This window comes from Aotus nancymaae, unplaced genomic scaffold, assembly GCF_030222135.1.
Source record: "Aotus nancymaae isolate 86718 unplaced genomic scaffold, 86718_ANA_hifiasm-v0.15.2.pri h1tg000008l, whole genome shotgun sequence".
NCBI classification, from domain to species: domain Eukaryota; kingdom Metazoa; phylum Chordata; class Mammalia; order Primates; family Aotidae; genus Aotus; species Aotus nancymaae.
In genome coordinates, this window is record NW_026988419.1 from 1,732,269 (window position 1) to 1,744,649 (window position 12,381).

Here is a 12,381-nt window from a genome sequence, read left to right on the forward strand (position 1 = left end):
TCCCGGTAGAAGGCCTCAGGCTGTGACCCCCGGGGGAGGCCTCCTCCAGGCAGTCCCTCTTGTGAGCCCCCAAAGGCCCAGGGGCTCTCCTGCTCTCTTCCCACAGAATATAACTAGCCTACTCCCCTCCCAAATGAGACCTGCAGAGGGCACACCCCAGGCCTCTTAGCCCCCAGGTTGGGACATGCTACAGATCAGCCGCAGGCTCTGAGCAAAGACCTGGAGGTCTCTACAGAAGGGGAGAGGTGGAGAAACAGGGCAGGGAGAAGCCAGGTGACGCTACAACTCCTGGCATTGCCAGTTTGCGATGGGCCCTCTCCACTGACCACGCCGGCCGTTGGGAGGCCACGCATGAGAGGATCTGCCCAACAAGAGGTGGATGACACGTCCAGGCGGCCACCCGCGTGCTCAGCTGCCACCCCCACAGGCCCCTTGAGTGCCTCCAGCTTTTTGGAGTGGCCCTTGGGGTCTCCTGGGCTCGTGTAGGGCAGCATAGAATTGCTGAGGGTCCCAGAGTGGGTTCCAAAGTCAACGTGGAACTGTGTGGGACGGAGCAGGCCTCGTTCTGTGCAGGTGCCCACGTACCTCCCAGCTTATGGGGGTGAATCCAGTCTGAGCATCTCAGCAGAGGTGTGCAGAGCCCCTGCCTTTCGGAAAAGGCCAGCTGGACCCCCTAGTGTCCCACACACAGATGGGGGCCGGGCCGGGAGGGAGCCTCTGTGCAGCCCCTGCCCTGCAGGAGCGCCTGACCCTCCCTCCCTCCCCTCCCTGCACAGGGTGGATCTTTGGCGAGCGTCTACACGACCAGGAGAGAGGCTGGTTCCCCAGCTCCATGACAGAAGAGATCTTGAATCCCAAGATCCGGTCCCAGAATCTCAAGGAATGCTTCCGTGTCCACAAGATGGATGACCCTCAGCGCAGTCAGAACAAGGACCGCAGGAAGCTGGGCAGCCGGAATCGGCAATGACCCCCGCTCAGGGGGCCGGCGGGAGTAGGGCCTGCAGGCGACCCCGACCGAAGGTGGGGGGCTCTGGGAAGCACAGGCCAGAGCCTCCCCAGGTGGCAGGATCTGGCCTGGGGTGCCCGGCCTTCATCCCTGCGTGAGTGCTCACATGTCTTGGCCCCTTGCTCGAAAACTGGATAAAGGGTGCCCACACCTCACCTGATGCATTTGTAAGCAAGAAGGTTTCAGCAGTATTAAGCCACCACCCTCATGCCTCCGAGGGGGTGGAAGGGAGTGGGCACGCTCCAGGGCCTCCCCAGCCTCTGGCCCCCAGGGACTGGAAGAGGCTCCCAACCCAGAGTGTCCCTGTGGGAGGGAGGAAGAAGGTGACAATTGACATGATCTCCTGCACGAGTCCTCCTCTACCTTGGAAGCAGTTAGAATCCACCAGGCACAGGTGGGGCCGCCCTTGCCTGACGGAGCTTGATGAACAGCCCTTGATCTCCGGTTCACAGGACTGAGAGCCCAGCCGCCTCTGTCCACCCCTCCCCGGGCCTCTGCCAGCCTCTGGCTGCACGGTCAGGCCCTGCTCCACGGCAGGCCTGCCAGAGCTTGGCTGGGGACCCCTCCCGCCTCTGGCTCCCTGATGGACTGGATGTAACTTGTGTCTTCTGGTCCCTTAAGGAGCCCAGGTGTTTTAAGGAATGAATTGGCCACTGCATCTTGTATCGATTATGGTTCTGAGAAAAGCAAATATCATTTTTGGCTGCATTAAAAGAAGCATCATATATAAAATAAAGGAGATGAAGGTCTACTCTTTATTGCCCTGGTACACAAAGGAAGGTGGTGTTTGGTTCCAGGCAGGGAGAGAGGAGCACCCCTTCAAGGCCGGTGGAGGAGGCTTGTCCGAAAGGAGGAGCTTGAAGAGGTTTCCAGAGCAGCGGGGAGCAGCTGGGACCTCGCCTCAGCATGGGAGTGGATTTGGGCTACACTTGTAGACTCCAGAAACAGAAGGGGCTGTTTGGGTAGCTGCGGATGCCCCTTTGCTGCAGTGGCAGTGAGGACACAGCTTTGGAAGGCCACAGAGGCCCTGAAGTGTCCCTGGTGGGGGCCCTACAGGGGATCTAAGCACAGGCGTGGGGCTGGGACTTCTGCACGGCCCAGACACAGGCCTTGGGCCCTTCACACCTTCCGTTACCCAGAGCTGCAGCCCCTCCCCTTGCCCCAGCTCCGTCCCAGCGTGTTGAGGGGTCCTGCGTGTCCAGGACCACGCTCTCTGTCAGGACAGTTTCCCTGCTCGCCAGAACAGGGCTTTGATTTAGATCCAGTGGACTCTGTAGCGTCTTCTCACAGGCTACAGCAGGGTGCTGGGTGGTCCTGAGACCTCAGAGCCTCTGAGAATCAGGGATGCACAGGTGTGACACTGGTTCCACCAGCGAGGGAGGGCCCCCTGGTCCCAGTGACAGGCTCATGATGCACCCCTTGGTAGGGGAGTGCTTGCAGAGTGGGGAAAGGGAAAGAGGGGGCCATCTCTGATCCCTGGAGGGGAGGATTGGGAAGGAGTGGGTGGCCATTGGTCCCTGTACTTTGTCAAGCTATTGAGTTGGATCATCTGCTGTAATGAAGGCTTTGGTTATCAAAGTTATGTGAGATGAAGTAAGTTAACCGAGTAGGAAAATAGGCCCATTTCATAGCACTCCTTTATAAGCAGAATCGTTTAGGGGTGTGTTTTGGGGAGATTAGTCGAGTCGGAAGCTGTTAACACAGACTCGGATGAGGCCTTGGCCCCATGCCCCAGTGTGTTAGAGGTGTGTGGGCACCACCTGGGCTCCAGGGGGAAAAGTCATGGCAGAAAATGGTGCCATGGGGAGCTCAGACACACCAAAAAGGCCAAAATAGCTGCTGGAGAAAATAGTGTTTAAAAACAGAGGGGCAGCTTGCCCTCCAGCGCATCCCACTCTGGAATCTCCAGATGCATTAAGCTGCCCCCAAGGGGTCTGCTGGCTTCCAAACTGTCCCGGCCTCCGTCCACAGGCCCGGGGGACTGGGGTGGGGACCGAGTTCCCACTTCCCTGCCGCGCAGCAGGTTAAATGATCAAAGGATCAAAGTTTACATCTCTAAATGCTTTCGAGGTGGGGACCGTGGGCCAGGCGGTTCCGCATTCACTCCTCCCCCACGCTCTGAGGGTGAAGTGGGGTGAGTGGACCTGGGAAAGCCGTTTTCTCTCCCTGAACAGAAGAACTCTCGGCGTGGAGGCTGCCAGCTCGGCCCAGCCAGGCCCTGGGAGTGAGCGTCGGAATCTGGGCGGGCAGCGCCCGGCGTCGGCCGTCGACTCATCCCGCTCCCGGGGCTCCCTGGGCAAAGGGGTTCCCGGGGGGCCTGGGGCTGCGGATCTGAGCCCGCGGATGGGGCCCTTGCTGTGGAACCCAGAGTCACAAGACGTCCCCCAAAATAACGCGGCCTCTGGCTGGGAGCGCCGACGCCCCCGCCCCCAAGCCCCCGAGCCCGGCCCGGGCCCCGGGGTCTTCGTCGGCCTTTCCGGCCCTCGCGCTTCCCTCCTCACGGAACGCTCAGGACCTCAGCGGAGCGGAATGGAGGCCAGGCCCTGGGGAGCGCGGCGAGCGCGGCGAGCGCCAAGGCCCGGGCCCAAGCAGAGGAGGCGGCGCCGAGAGAAGTGGCCGCCCGTGGCCCCGGCCGTGACGGTGCCTCTGACCAGGCTTAGAACGCCGGCCCCACACCCGCTCGGGCGCCCTGGCGGCCCCGGCGCACGCGCACCGCGCGCTCACGCTGCACTCCAGCCGTGGTGCACGCGGATGCCGAGCGGCGCGGCCCTGCGCGCGCTCACGTGCACGCCACACGCACGCGTGTTCGGACTGGCCCTGCGCTCACGCGCGCCCCTGCGGGGAGTGAGGGCGCGCCTCTGGCCCCGCGCGCGTGCACGACGCATGCCCTCACCACCACCCCGCGCGCGCACCCCGACCTGCGCACTCACGCGCGGACACACGGGCGCGCCGGGAGTGCAGCCGATTCGCGCCGCGGCCGGGCGCGGCCCCTTTATTGGCTTCAGGAGGCGGAAAACTTTCTCAGCGCGACCACCACGAGCGCCAGCACCACGCAGGTGGCCAGCAGGGCGGCGATCACGATGGCCGCGATGGCGCCGGGCCCCAGCGACCCTGCAGAGGACGGAGGACCGTGTCACTCGCCGGCCCCCGCCCCGGCCAGCCCTCCTCCTTGCGCCCCCCGCCCCTCCTTCTTACCCGTCCCCGCCCCCGCCCCGCCCGTACCGCCGCCCTGGTCCAGCCGCTCCTGCACGGTGCTGTCCTCGGGTCCTGGCGCGGCGGTTGGGGCTGGGGGACCGGTGTCCACGGGCTCCCGGCCGGGGCTGGTGCTCTCCACAGGGCCTTCTCCCGACGGCAGCTCGGCTGGCTCGTTCCACAGCGTGGGCACGGGCTCCTGCGGACCCTCATCTGCAAGGCCAAGGAGAGGCGCTGGGGCCCCAGGTGACAGGGCCGACGGGACATCACCCCCGACCTCTAGGTTAAGCAAGTTGCAGGTGGCGCTGTGTGAGGTGTCTGGGCCCAGTGCTGCACTGGCCCTCTCATTTCCCAGGTAAGGCAGCTTCAAAATCGCCTCCCAAAACCAGGAGACCGCATGCCTGTCACCCCACAGTGGCTTGTGGGGCCAGGCTGCCCCAGAAGAGGGAATAAGGGCCTCAGAAGGCCATGAGAACGCTGGGCTGGCAGCAGAGGCAGGGGACATGGGCCCAAGCCCTGAGATCCTGGGCAGGGGCTTGGCCTGTTCCATCTGAACTGCAGGGCTGTGTGGGCCTGGGTGAAGTGGCACTTGTGAGGGTTCCCTCCCCACAGGGCAGACGACACAGAGCAGCCTTCATCCTGGGAAGAGGCTGCGACCCATGGGGGCTCCACTGCTGCAGGGAGTGGGAGGAGAGGCCCACCAGGAACCCTAGGGGCACAGGCACTCTGCTTCCCTGCCTTCGCCCCACCCTGCGCCAGGTGTGGGGCTCGCAGGACACAGGTCCGGCCGGGGCCTCTGTAGCCTAAGAAGCTGAAGCCAGTGCGTGGTGCCTCCTGAAGAGCAGGGCTGGTGGGCGGGCAGGAGTGTCTGCTCAGTGTAAGGGAGGTGCCCCCCAAAGCCCTTCTCTGCTCATAGGGTTGGGAGTTAGCAGAATTTAGGGTACCCAGGGACCAGAGAGCAGGAAGGAGACATTCTCAGGTCGCACAGAAAGCACAGGCTGAGATGCCTGCATGATAACCGGGCCCTGTGCCCTCACCAGCCAGCCCACCCCAGTTGTCCTCCCCCACCCACCACCCCAGCCCTGGGCCATTCTTCCCGGGCAACCAGACAGGAGGCCCCAGAAACGCTGGAAAGCTCAAGATGGAGATGGTTGGCCGGCTCTTGGCCTCTCCAGCCCAGCCAGACCAGCTGACATCACAGTGTTAGCAGGGCAGGGCCTGCCCATGCCCTAATCTCTCAGGGTTTTGTGGGGTTTGTTTGTTTGTTTGTTTTGAGACGGGGTCTTGCTCTGTGGCCCAGGCTGGAGTGCAGTGGCGCAATCTCAGCTCACTGTGACCTCCACCTCCAGGATTCAAACGATTCTCTTGCTTCAGCCTCTCAAGTAGCTGGGATTACAGGTGCTCGCCACCATGCCTGGCTAATTTTGTATTTTTACTAGAGATGGGGTTTCGCCATGTTGGCCAGGCTGGTTTCAAACTCCTGACCTCAAGTGATCTGCCCTCGCTGGCCTCCCAAAGTGCTGGGATTACAGGTGTGAGCCACAGTGGCAGGCCTCATGCCCTAATCTCAACTAGGATAGAGACTGTGATCCAGAGGCACTCGACCCTCAAGCAGATCCCTAGGACGAGCTGGGGGGTGTCCCGACATCTCATCTCTTTGATTCCAGCTACTCTGGTGTGGGAACTGCTTTTATCTCCATTTCAGAGACGAGAAAACCAGGGCTTGGGGAAGTCAGGTGCCGCGGTGGTGAGCGCTGCGGGTGAAGACTTGGACGGTTGCAGGAGCGGTTGTGCTGCCCAGAAACCGTGCAGGAGGCTGCCGTTGTGCCAACAGGTCATACAGGCCAGCCTGCGACCCTAGGGCACCTTTTGTCCCTGTGGGTTCCATCACTGAGCGCTGGGGCATGGGCACAGTCAAGCCAGACCCTTGCCCTCCTCCTAGGCTCACCAGCACCCAGAGAGGGGGATGCTCAAGAAGACACAGGTCCTTCCAGGGTTTTCCGGCCAGCTGTGTCCATCTAGGGCAAACACGCAGAAACATCAGCCCACCCAGACTCAGCGTCAATCAGAATAACTGGGCCTTCCCAAATGTCACAGTCAGGAAAATCAAAGAAAGGCTGAAGGTTCCAGATCAGAGACTAGGGAGACAACTCAGTGCAAGGTGTGTTCCTGGACAGGAGGGACGGGCCTGTGATCGGAGACGCTGGGGTCTGTTGGTGAAGTTCGAACAGGGTGTGGCTTAGGACGCCTTCAGCACTCATTTCCTGGCTTTCATAGCTGACTCTGGTGTGTAAGAGAATGCCCTTGTTCTTTGGATGAATTTAGGGGCAAAGGAGCATGACGCCTGCAACTTACTCTCAAATGACTCAGCATTCAGATAGAAAGAGGATTCAGCAATGTGGCAAAATGCTGGCAGTTTGGAGACTAGCTGGATGGCCTCCTGGAGTTCATTGGATTATTTGTGCAACTTTTCTGTAAACCTAAAATCTTTCCACAGTAAAATGTTAGCAGGACCTGGCTTCCTGGGCCTCTCTCAAGCCTGGAGAGGTCGGTTGCCAGCCTCGGCTCTGAGACTCGGCTTGCTGACCTTTCAGCTGACCTGCCACATTCCCCAGGTCTGGCCCAAGGCAGAACTCCTTTCCAGAAAAGACCTCTGGCAGGAGGCCCCAGGGGTGGAAGGCCCATTGGCCCTCACCTGGGGGAGACTTCCCTCCCGAGGGGCCCAGGGACTGCGGCACTGGTGTCTGTCAGCCTCCTGCCAACCTTGAAGCCCACCCTGAGAGAGGGGGTAGTGACCCAGCCAGGCCTCCCATGTCGCAGCCTGAGAGGCAGGCGTCTGCAGCCTCGCAGCCCCCATGGAAGGCCCCAGGCCTCCCAGGTGTGCTTGCCTCAGGCTTCTGGGGGCTGGGCAGGAAAAAGGCCTGAGTGTGCCCACCGCCTGGCAGGCGCCAGGATCTAGGCTCACCGACTACCTGTCTCTCCAGAGAAATGAACAAATGACATACCCGAGGCAGACCGACCGGCAGGCACCTCCCTACATCTAGAGGCCGCTACAGGGCTGCTGGGTACCAGGCTCAGCTGACCCTGGTGGCATCTGCGGGAATCACCCCTGAGCTCAGGACGATGAGTGGCAGGGCTCAGTCCCTGGGCCAGCCCAGCAGGGGTGAGCCACCACCCTTGAGGGTGCCCCCTGAGCAGGGCAGTGGGGAGCTGCACTCCAGCCCTGTCCCCGTCTGTCTCCCGTGACCCTGCCCCCAGCACCAGACATACCTGCCCCGGCCTCCTCCCACTGTACACAGTCCCTCCTGCCAGCCAGGCCGTGAAGCTTTCTAATCAGGAGGGCTGGGGCCTGTCCTTGCTCCATCAGGCTCTCACCCTGGGGCCCCAGCAGCTGGACTTCATGCCCCAACTCCACCTTCCTGGCCTGTGAGGTGGGGGTTCAGACCATGTGGTCAAGCATCTTCCACGAGGAGGTAACTGCGAACATCGGCATCTTCAGCTGCTGCCCCTGGCCTGGGGCGCTCTGGACACAGGCCCAGTTGCTATGTGTCTGCAGCCACTGGCCGTCCTGTCACAGGAATCCCTCACAGCTGGCCCAGGACCTATCTGCACCTAAGCAGCCAGGGCCCCAGGGGCCACCAGCTTCCTGCCAAGCTAGTCTGGTGCCCAAGTGGCAGACACATGCGTTCGTAATGACAGCCTGTACTCAGCCACTGAGCCACCAGGAAAAGGGGTGCCACTGCCAGGGAGGGGCCGAGGCATTTCTTATCCTCATCTGTTTCTAGAATTTGCCCCAGTAAGAAGGGAAAGCACAGCTGAGAGGCAATTCCCATCCTCCCCCAAATCTATCCTTTTGGGAAGCCCAGAGCAGAGCAGTCAGTTTCCTAGCAGGAGTCCTGTCTGGGACGGCAGAGATGGGGCGGGAGCGAAGGTGTGGAGGATGGAACTCATGGCATGCCGGTCGAGCAGTGAACAGGCCAGGGGGACAGAAGTGAGGGTGGCAAAGGGGTGGGGCCACGGAGGACCCCGAGAAAGTTCCATCTGTCTGGGTGGTAATAAGGCCCAGACTCAATTAGCTACATGGTGTGACTAGGCGCTCTGACCCAGGGAAGCAGGGGCCTGGTGGCACTGCCACAGGCCTGGGCACCACGGGCTCTCTCCCAGCCCCACTGGCCCCAGCCGCCCTGCCTTTCAGTAAATAAGTTTGTTCTGACCACAGGGCCCTGAGGCTAGGCGCCACCACTCACAGACACTCTTTGTGTGGGCCATGAAGGGCCTTTTCATCCCTGCCCTGGCCTCCTGCCCGCTCAGCCCGGCTTGCTCCCACCTCAGTAGCTGAGCTGAGGCCACAGGCCCCGACAGGGAGGGCCTGTGCCTCAGATGGGGCCTGGGCCTTAGCCCACGAGGCTGCTCCTTCCCTTCCTGTCTGCTACAGGACCCAGCCCACAGAGCAGAGGGCCGGGGGTACACGCCTGCTCCTGGTAGGACACATGAAGGGAAGTGGGATGGTGAGGCCAGGTGAGGTCCTGGCTGTCCCCAAGGCATCCTGTGGTGGCAGAGGAAGCCCACCAGCCCACAGTGATTAGGGACAGTCTGGCCCGCGAACTCTGGCCGGCAGCCTGGGTGGGGAGGGTCAGCCACACAAGAGCTGGAACCTGGGCCGGAGCACAGGCAGCGTCCCCGGGCCCAGCAGCCAGGAGCCAGGGCCTCCCCCTCCGCCCACATGGACCACCAGGCTGGAGAAGCAGCGTCATCCTGGTGAGGGGGGCCGCAAAGATCACAGCCCCAGGATCCAAGCCAGGGAAGACGCCACCTTCCCCTTTAGGTCCCTCCCCCGCTTCCTGGGGACACCGCATGGCTCGCTGGCGCCTCTCCCACCACAAAGGAGGCTGGCACCCTCCCAGCCTGCGGGAGGAGGTAGAGTTCTGCTGAGACCACCCTGCGCCAGGGAGGGGCTCAGGCCACGGAATCCGCATTCCCCTGATGTTCACTGAGCGCTACCTGGATGCGGGGCCCATCCCGAAAGCTCCGCACATCTGAACTCATGAGGCCTCACAGCCCCTGCAAGTGAGGCAGAGCGTGGCAGTGTCACCATCCTACAGATGAGGGGAAGGTGCAGAGAGGTTGAGAACACCCCGGCCGAGACTGAGCACACCCCGGCCTCCAGCTCCTTCCTGGGTGTGCAGGGAGAAGCCAATAGCCCCAGGGCTTCTCGCTGTCACCCAGGCCTCCCACGGGGTGGCCAAGGGGGTCTCCCCAGGCCTGTCGTCCCCCAGCAACTCTCCTCAGCCTGTGCTCTCATGACTGTGGTCCACTTCTGTCACAGGCCCACGGGTACCCTTCAGAAGGCCCAGGCTGCAGGCGCCTGGACACCCACAACTGTGACACAGAGGCTGGCTGCCCTTTGGTCCAACTCCTGGCCAGCGGGAGCAAAGACCACCTGGGACCTGTCTGCGCCCTTTGTCTCTCAGACTCCGAAGCCAGCCTGCCGGAGGCCTCCCTCTCATGGGACCCCAGACCCGGCCACTCTGATCTCAGTCCAGAGGTCCACACCGTTTTGCAGAGGGATCTTGGGCCTTGTGTTCTCTCTCTCTCTGGAACCTTTCCCTACATGGGGACAGTACGTGGGTCTTCATTCTCTAAGGACATCACAGAAATCAGCAGGGAAGCTTTTGAAAAGTAATCAGCAAGGCTCTGTATTCTTTGGGCCCCTCAGCCGCTTGCCCTGTGCCTGGTGCCCCCGGCTGCCTCCTATACCTGGGAGACTTCAGATTTTGAAGTGCTAGAGCAATTTCCATGTCCCCTCAACATCGAAACATCTCTGGGCCTGCCTCCAGGTCATCCTCCCTCTTCAGAGGCCGTTATCCCTGCTGCTAACGATTTCCAGAGACGTCCATCCCACACGGCGCTGCCAGCCGGTCTCACGAGAGCTCTTCGCAGAATCACCCCAAATGGCTGTCCCGTCTCCTGTAAGGGGGCTTCCTCCCCAGTGGACGTTGGAGAATCTGGCCCCAAGGTAGTTATCGGCCCTGGGAGGTGGCAGAGACGGGGGCCTTCACTCCTTACCTGTGAGCACCGCAGGGGCCAGAACCCCAGAGACCAGCAGCAGCGCCATGCTCAGGGCCAGACAGGAGGCCATCCTGGCCAGGAGTGAGCGCAGCGGCGGGCGGGACGCTCGGAAGACTGGGCTGGCTAACTTCAGGGAAGTGAAAAAGGCATCAAAGGGCTGGGAAAGGTTTTCATCAATGCAAACTCTGTCCTCCTGGGACACGGTGCCCGCCCCCCATGTGCGCACGCACACACACACAACACGCACACACACACACACACACACAGCAAGAGCTCACAGAACAGACATGCTTTCCTGAACCTGGGAGCAGCCCCACTCTTGGAAAGAGGAAATTGCTTGTGCTCTGTCTCTCTCCACCCCCCAGCATACACACACCTCCCGCACTTACTCCTGGACCACTGAAAGTGAAAGGTTTTTAAACTTTCTTAGGCAAAAGAATCACCCAGGGAACTTGAAACATGCAACTGCCTCTGGCCACTGTGTTTCAGTGGGGCTTGGGTAGGCCCAGGAATCTGCATGTTAGTGCCGTGGCCCAGGCTCCAGGAAATTTGGCCTGAAGCAGGCAGTACTGAATACACCCGCTCACCCATGGTTCTCCATGCCTGGCCAGGAGTAGGCACTCAGTGCTTGTCGAAGAAGCACACTTTTATTTATTTATTTATTTATTTTTGAGATGGAGTTTCACTCTTTTTGCCCAGGCAGGAGTGCAATGGCGTGAACTCAGCTAACCACCACCTCCACTTCTCAGGTTCAAGTGATTCTCCTGCTTCAGTCTCCTGAGCAGCTGGGATTACAGGCATGTGCTACCACACCCGGCTAATTTTTTGTAGTTTTAGTAGAGACAGGGTTTCTCCATGTTGGTCAGGCTGGTCTTGAACTCCCGACCTCAGGTGACCCGCCTGCCTCGGCCTCCCAAAGGCCTGGGATTACAGGCGTGAGCCACCATGCCTGGCTGAAGAAGCACGTTTAAAGCAGTTTTGATGCAAAGCCTCAGGCATTAGTCTTGCCTAAAACGCTCCTGTCTCCTCCTCTGCTGTCTGCTCCCCTAGACCTCTGCACACTCACAACATCCATTGGGCCTGGCTCAGAACTTGGCCCCATGGCCCACGGTGGCTCAGCAGCTCCAAGGGGCATCTAATGAGTGACTCGGACTTACAGTGTCAAACGCAAATCTTGAGTCCACTGCCTCTTCCCTCAGTCAGTGGCACCGCAGTCTCCCCTCCTAGATGTCCTGGCCACACGCTGAAGTCATCAGAGGTCTCTCTTTGCCTCACTTCTGATGTCCGAGCCCTCAGAGTTCTGCCAGCGCTCCCCTTTCATACCGTGATGGTTTCCCGCTGCGATATGGGCTTGCCTCGGACCTGCTCAGCTCCGTACCCACACGCTGTTTCCGTCCACTGGCCGTGAGGAGGCTCCCCCAAAAAACACACCTGATCCTGCCTCAGGCCTCTGCACGTTCCCCCTCCCTCTCCCAACAGGCAGTCCCTGTGCCCATGACCTGGCCACCCCTTCCATTCAAGCCTCAGCTTCAAGCCTCAGCTTGCTAAGTTAGCCCCTTCCCCCATCATTTCACTTTTAATTTCTTCTTAGCGTGCATATTTATATGAAATTACCTTGTACTTTTGGTTAATATTTGGAGGAGCAACACATATTCTGTAAAGCATACAAATCTTTTTTTTTTTGACATGGAGTTTCACTCCTGTTGTCCAGGCTGGAGTACACTGGCGCGATCTCGGCTCACTGCAACCTCTGCCTCCCGGGTTCAAGTGATTCTCCTGCCTCAGCCTCCTGAGTGGCTGGGATTACAGGCAGGAGCCACCATGCCCGGCTAATTTTTTTATTTTTAGCAGAGATGGAGTTTCCTCATGTTGGCCAGGCTGGTCTTGAACTCCTGACCTCAGGTGATCTGCCTGCCTCAGCCTCCCAAAGTGCTGGGATAACAGGTGTGAGCCACAGCACCCAGCTGACAAATCTTATGTTTATAGACTGATGAACTTTTCTATACACACACTTGGGCAAACACCACCCAAATCAGTAGAGACCCTTCCTAGCACAGTAGCAGAGTTCCCTGTGCCCACCCCAGTCATATTCCCAAGGTGCTCTTCCATCTTCT

General features: G+C 60.4%; 2 protein-coding genes across 2 annotated transcripts in view; one reads left to right on the forward strand and one right to left on the reverse strand.

Annotated features, from left to right (window-relative positions):
* NGEF (neuronal guanine nucleotide exchange factor) overlaps positions 1-1,792 on the forward strand; it is a 129,996-nt gene extending 128,204 nt beyond the window's left edge. Inside the window, exon 15 of the mRNA XM_012434188.2 lies at positions 777-1,792. Within this exon, the coding sequence (XP_012289611.1) occupies positions 777-967 (191 nt within the window). The 3' untranslated portion in view covers positions 968-1,792. The remainder of the gene's footprint in view (positions 1-776) is intronic.
* A 2,215-nt stretch (positions 1,793-4,007) lies between these two features.
* Positions 4,008-10,611, reverse strand: SNORC (secondary ossification center associated regulator of chondrocyte maturation). The gene is made up of 3 exons (XM_012434095.3): positions 10,265-10,611; positions 4,229-4,411; positions 4,008-4,117 (listed from the first exon to the last, which is right to left on the reverse strand). The coding sequence occupies exons 1-3, from the start codon at positions 10,335-10,337 to the stop codon at positions 4,008-4,010; spliced, it is 366 nt and encodes a 121-aa protein (XP_012289518.1). The 5' UTR covers positions 10,338-10,611.
* Positions 10,612-12,381: the final 1,770 nt, after the last annotated feature.

What these genes read in the sequence shown, in the direction of transcription:
- SNORC (XM_012434095.3), bottom strand. Translation starts at nt 10,337, where the DNA reads ATGGCCTCCTGTCTGGCCCTGAGCATGGCGCTGCTGCTGGTCTCTGGG. An exon ending in GGCCCCTGCGGTGCTCACAG is followed by an intron (nt 4,412 to 10,264) that starts GTAAGGAGTGAA and finishes TTGGCCTTGCAG; the next exon opens with ATGAGGGTCCGCAGGAGCCC. An exon ending in GCGGCTGGACCAGGGCGGCG is followed by an intron (nt 4,118 to 4,228) that starts GTACGGGCGGGG and finishes CGTCCTCTGCAG; the next exon opens with GGTCGCTGGGGCCCGGCGCC.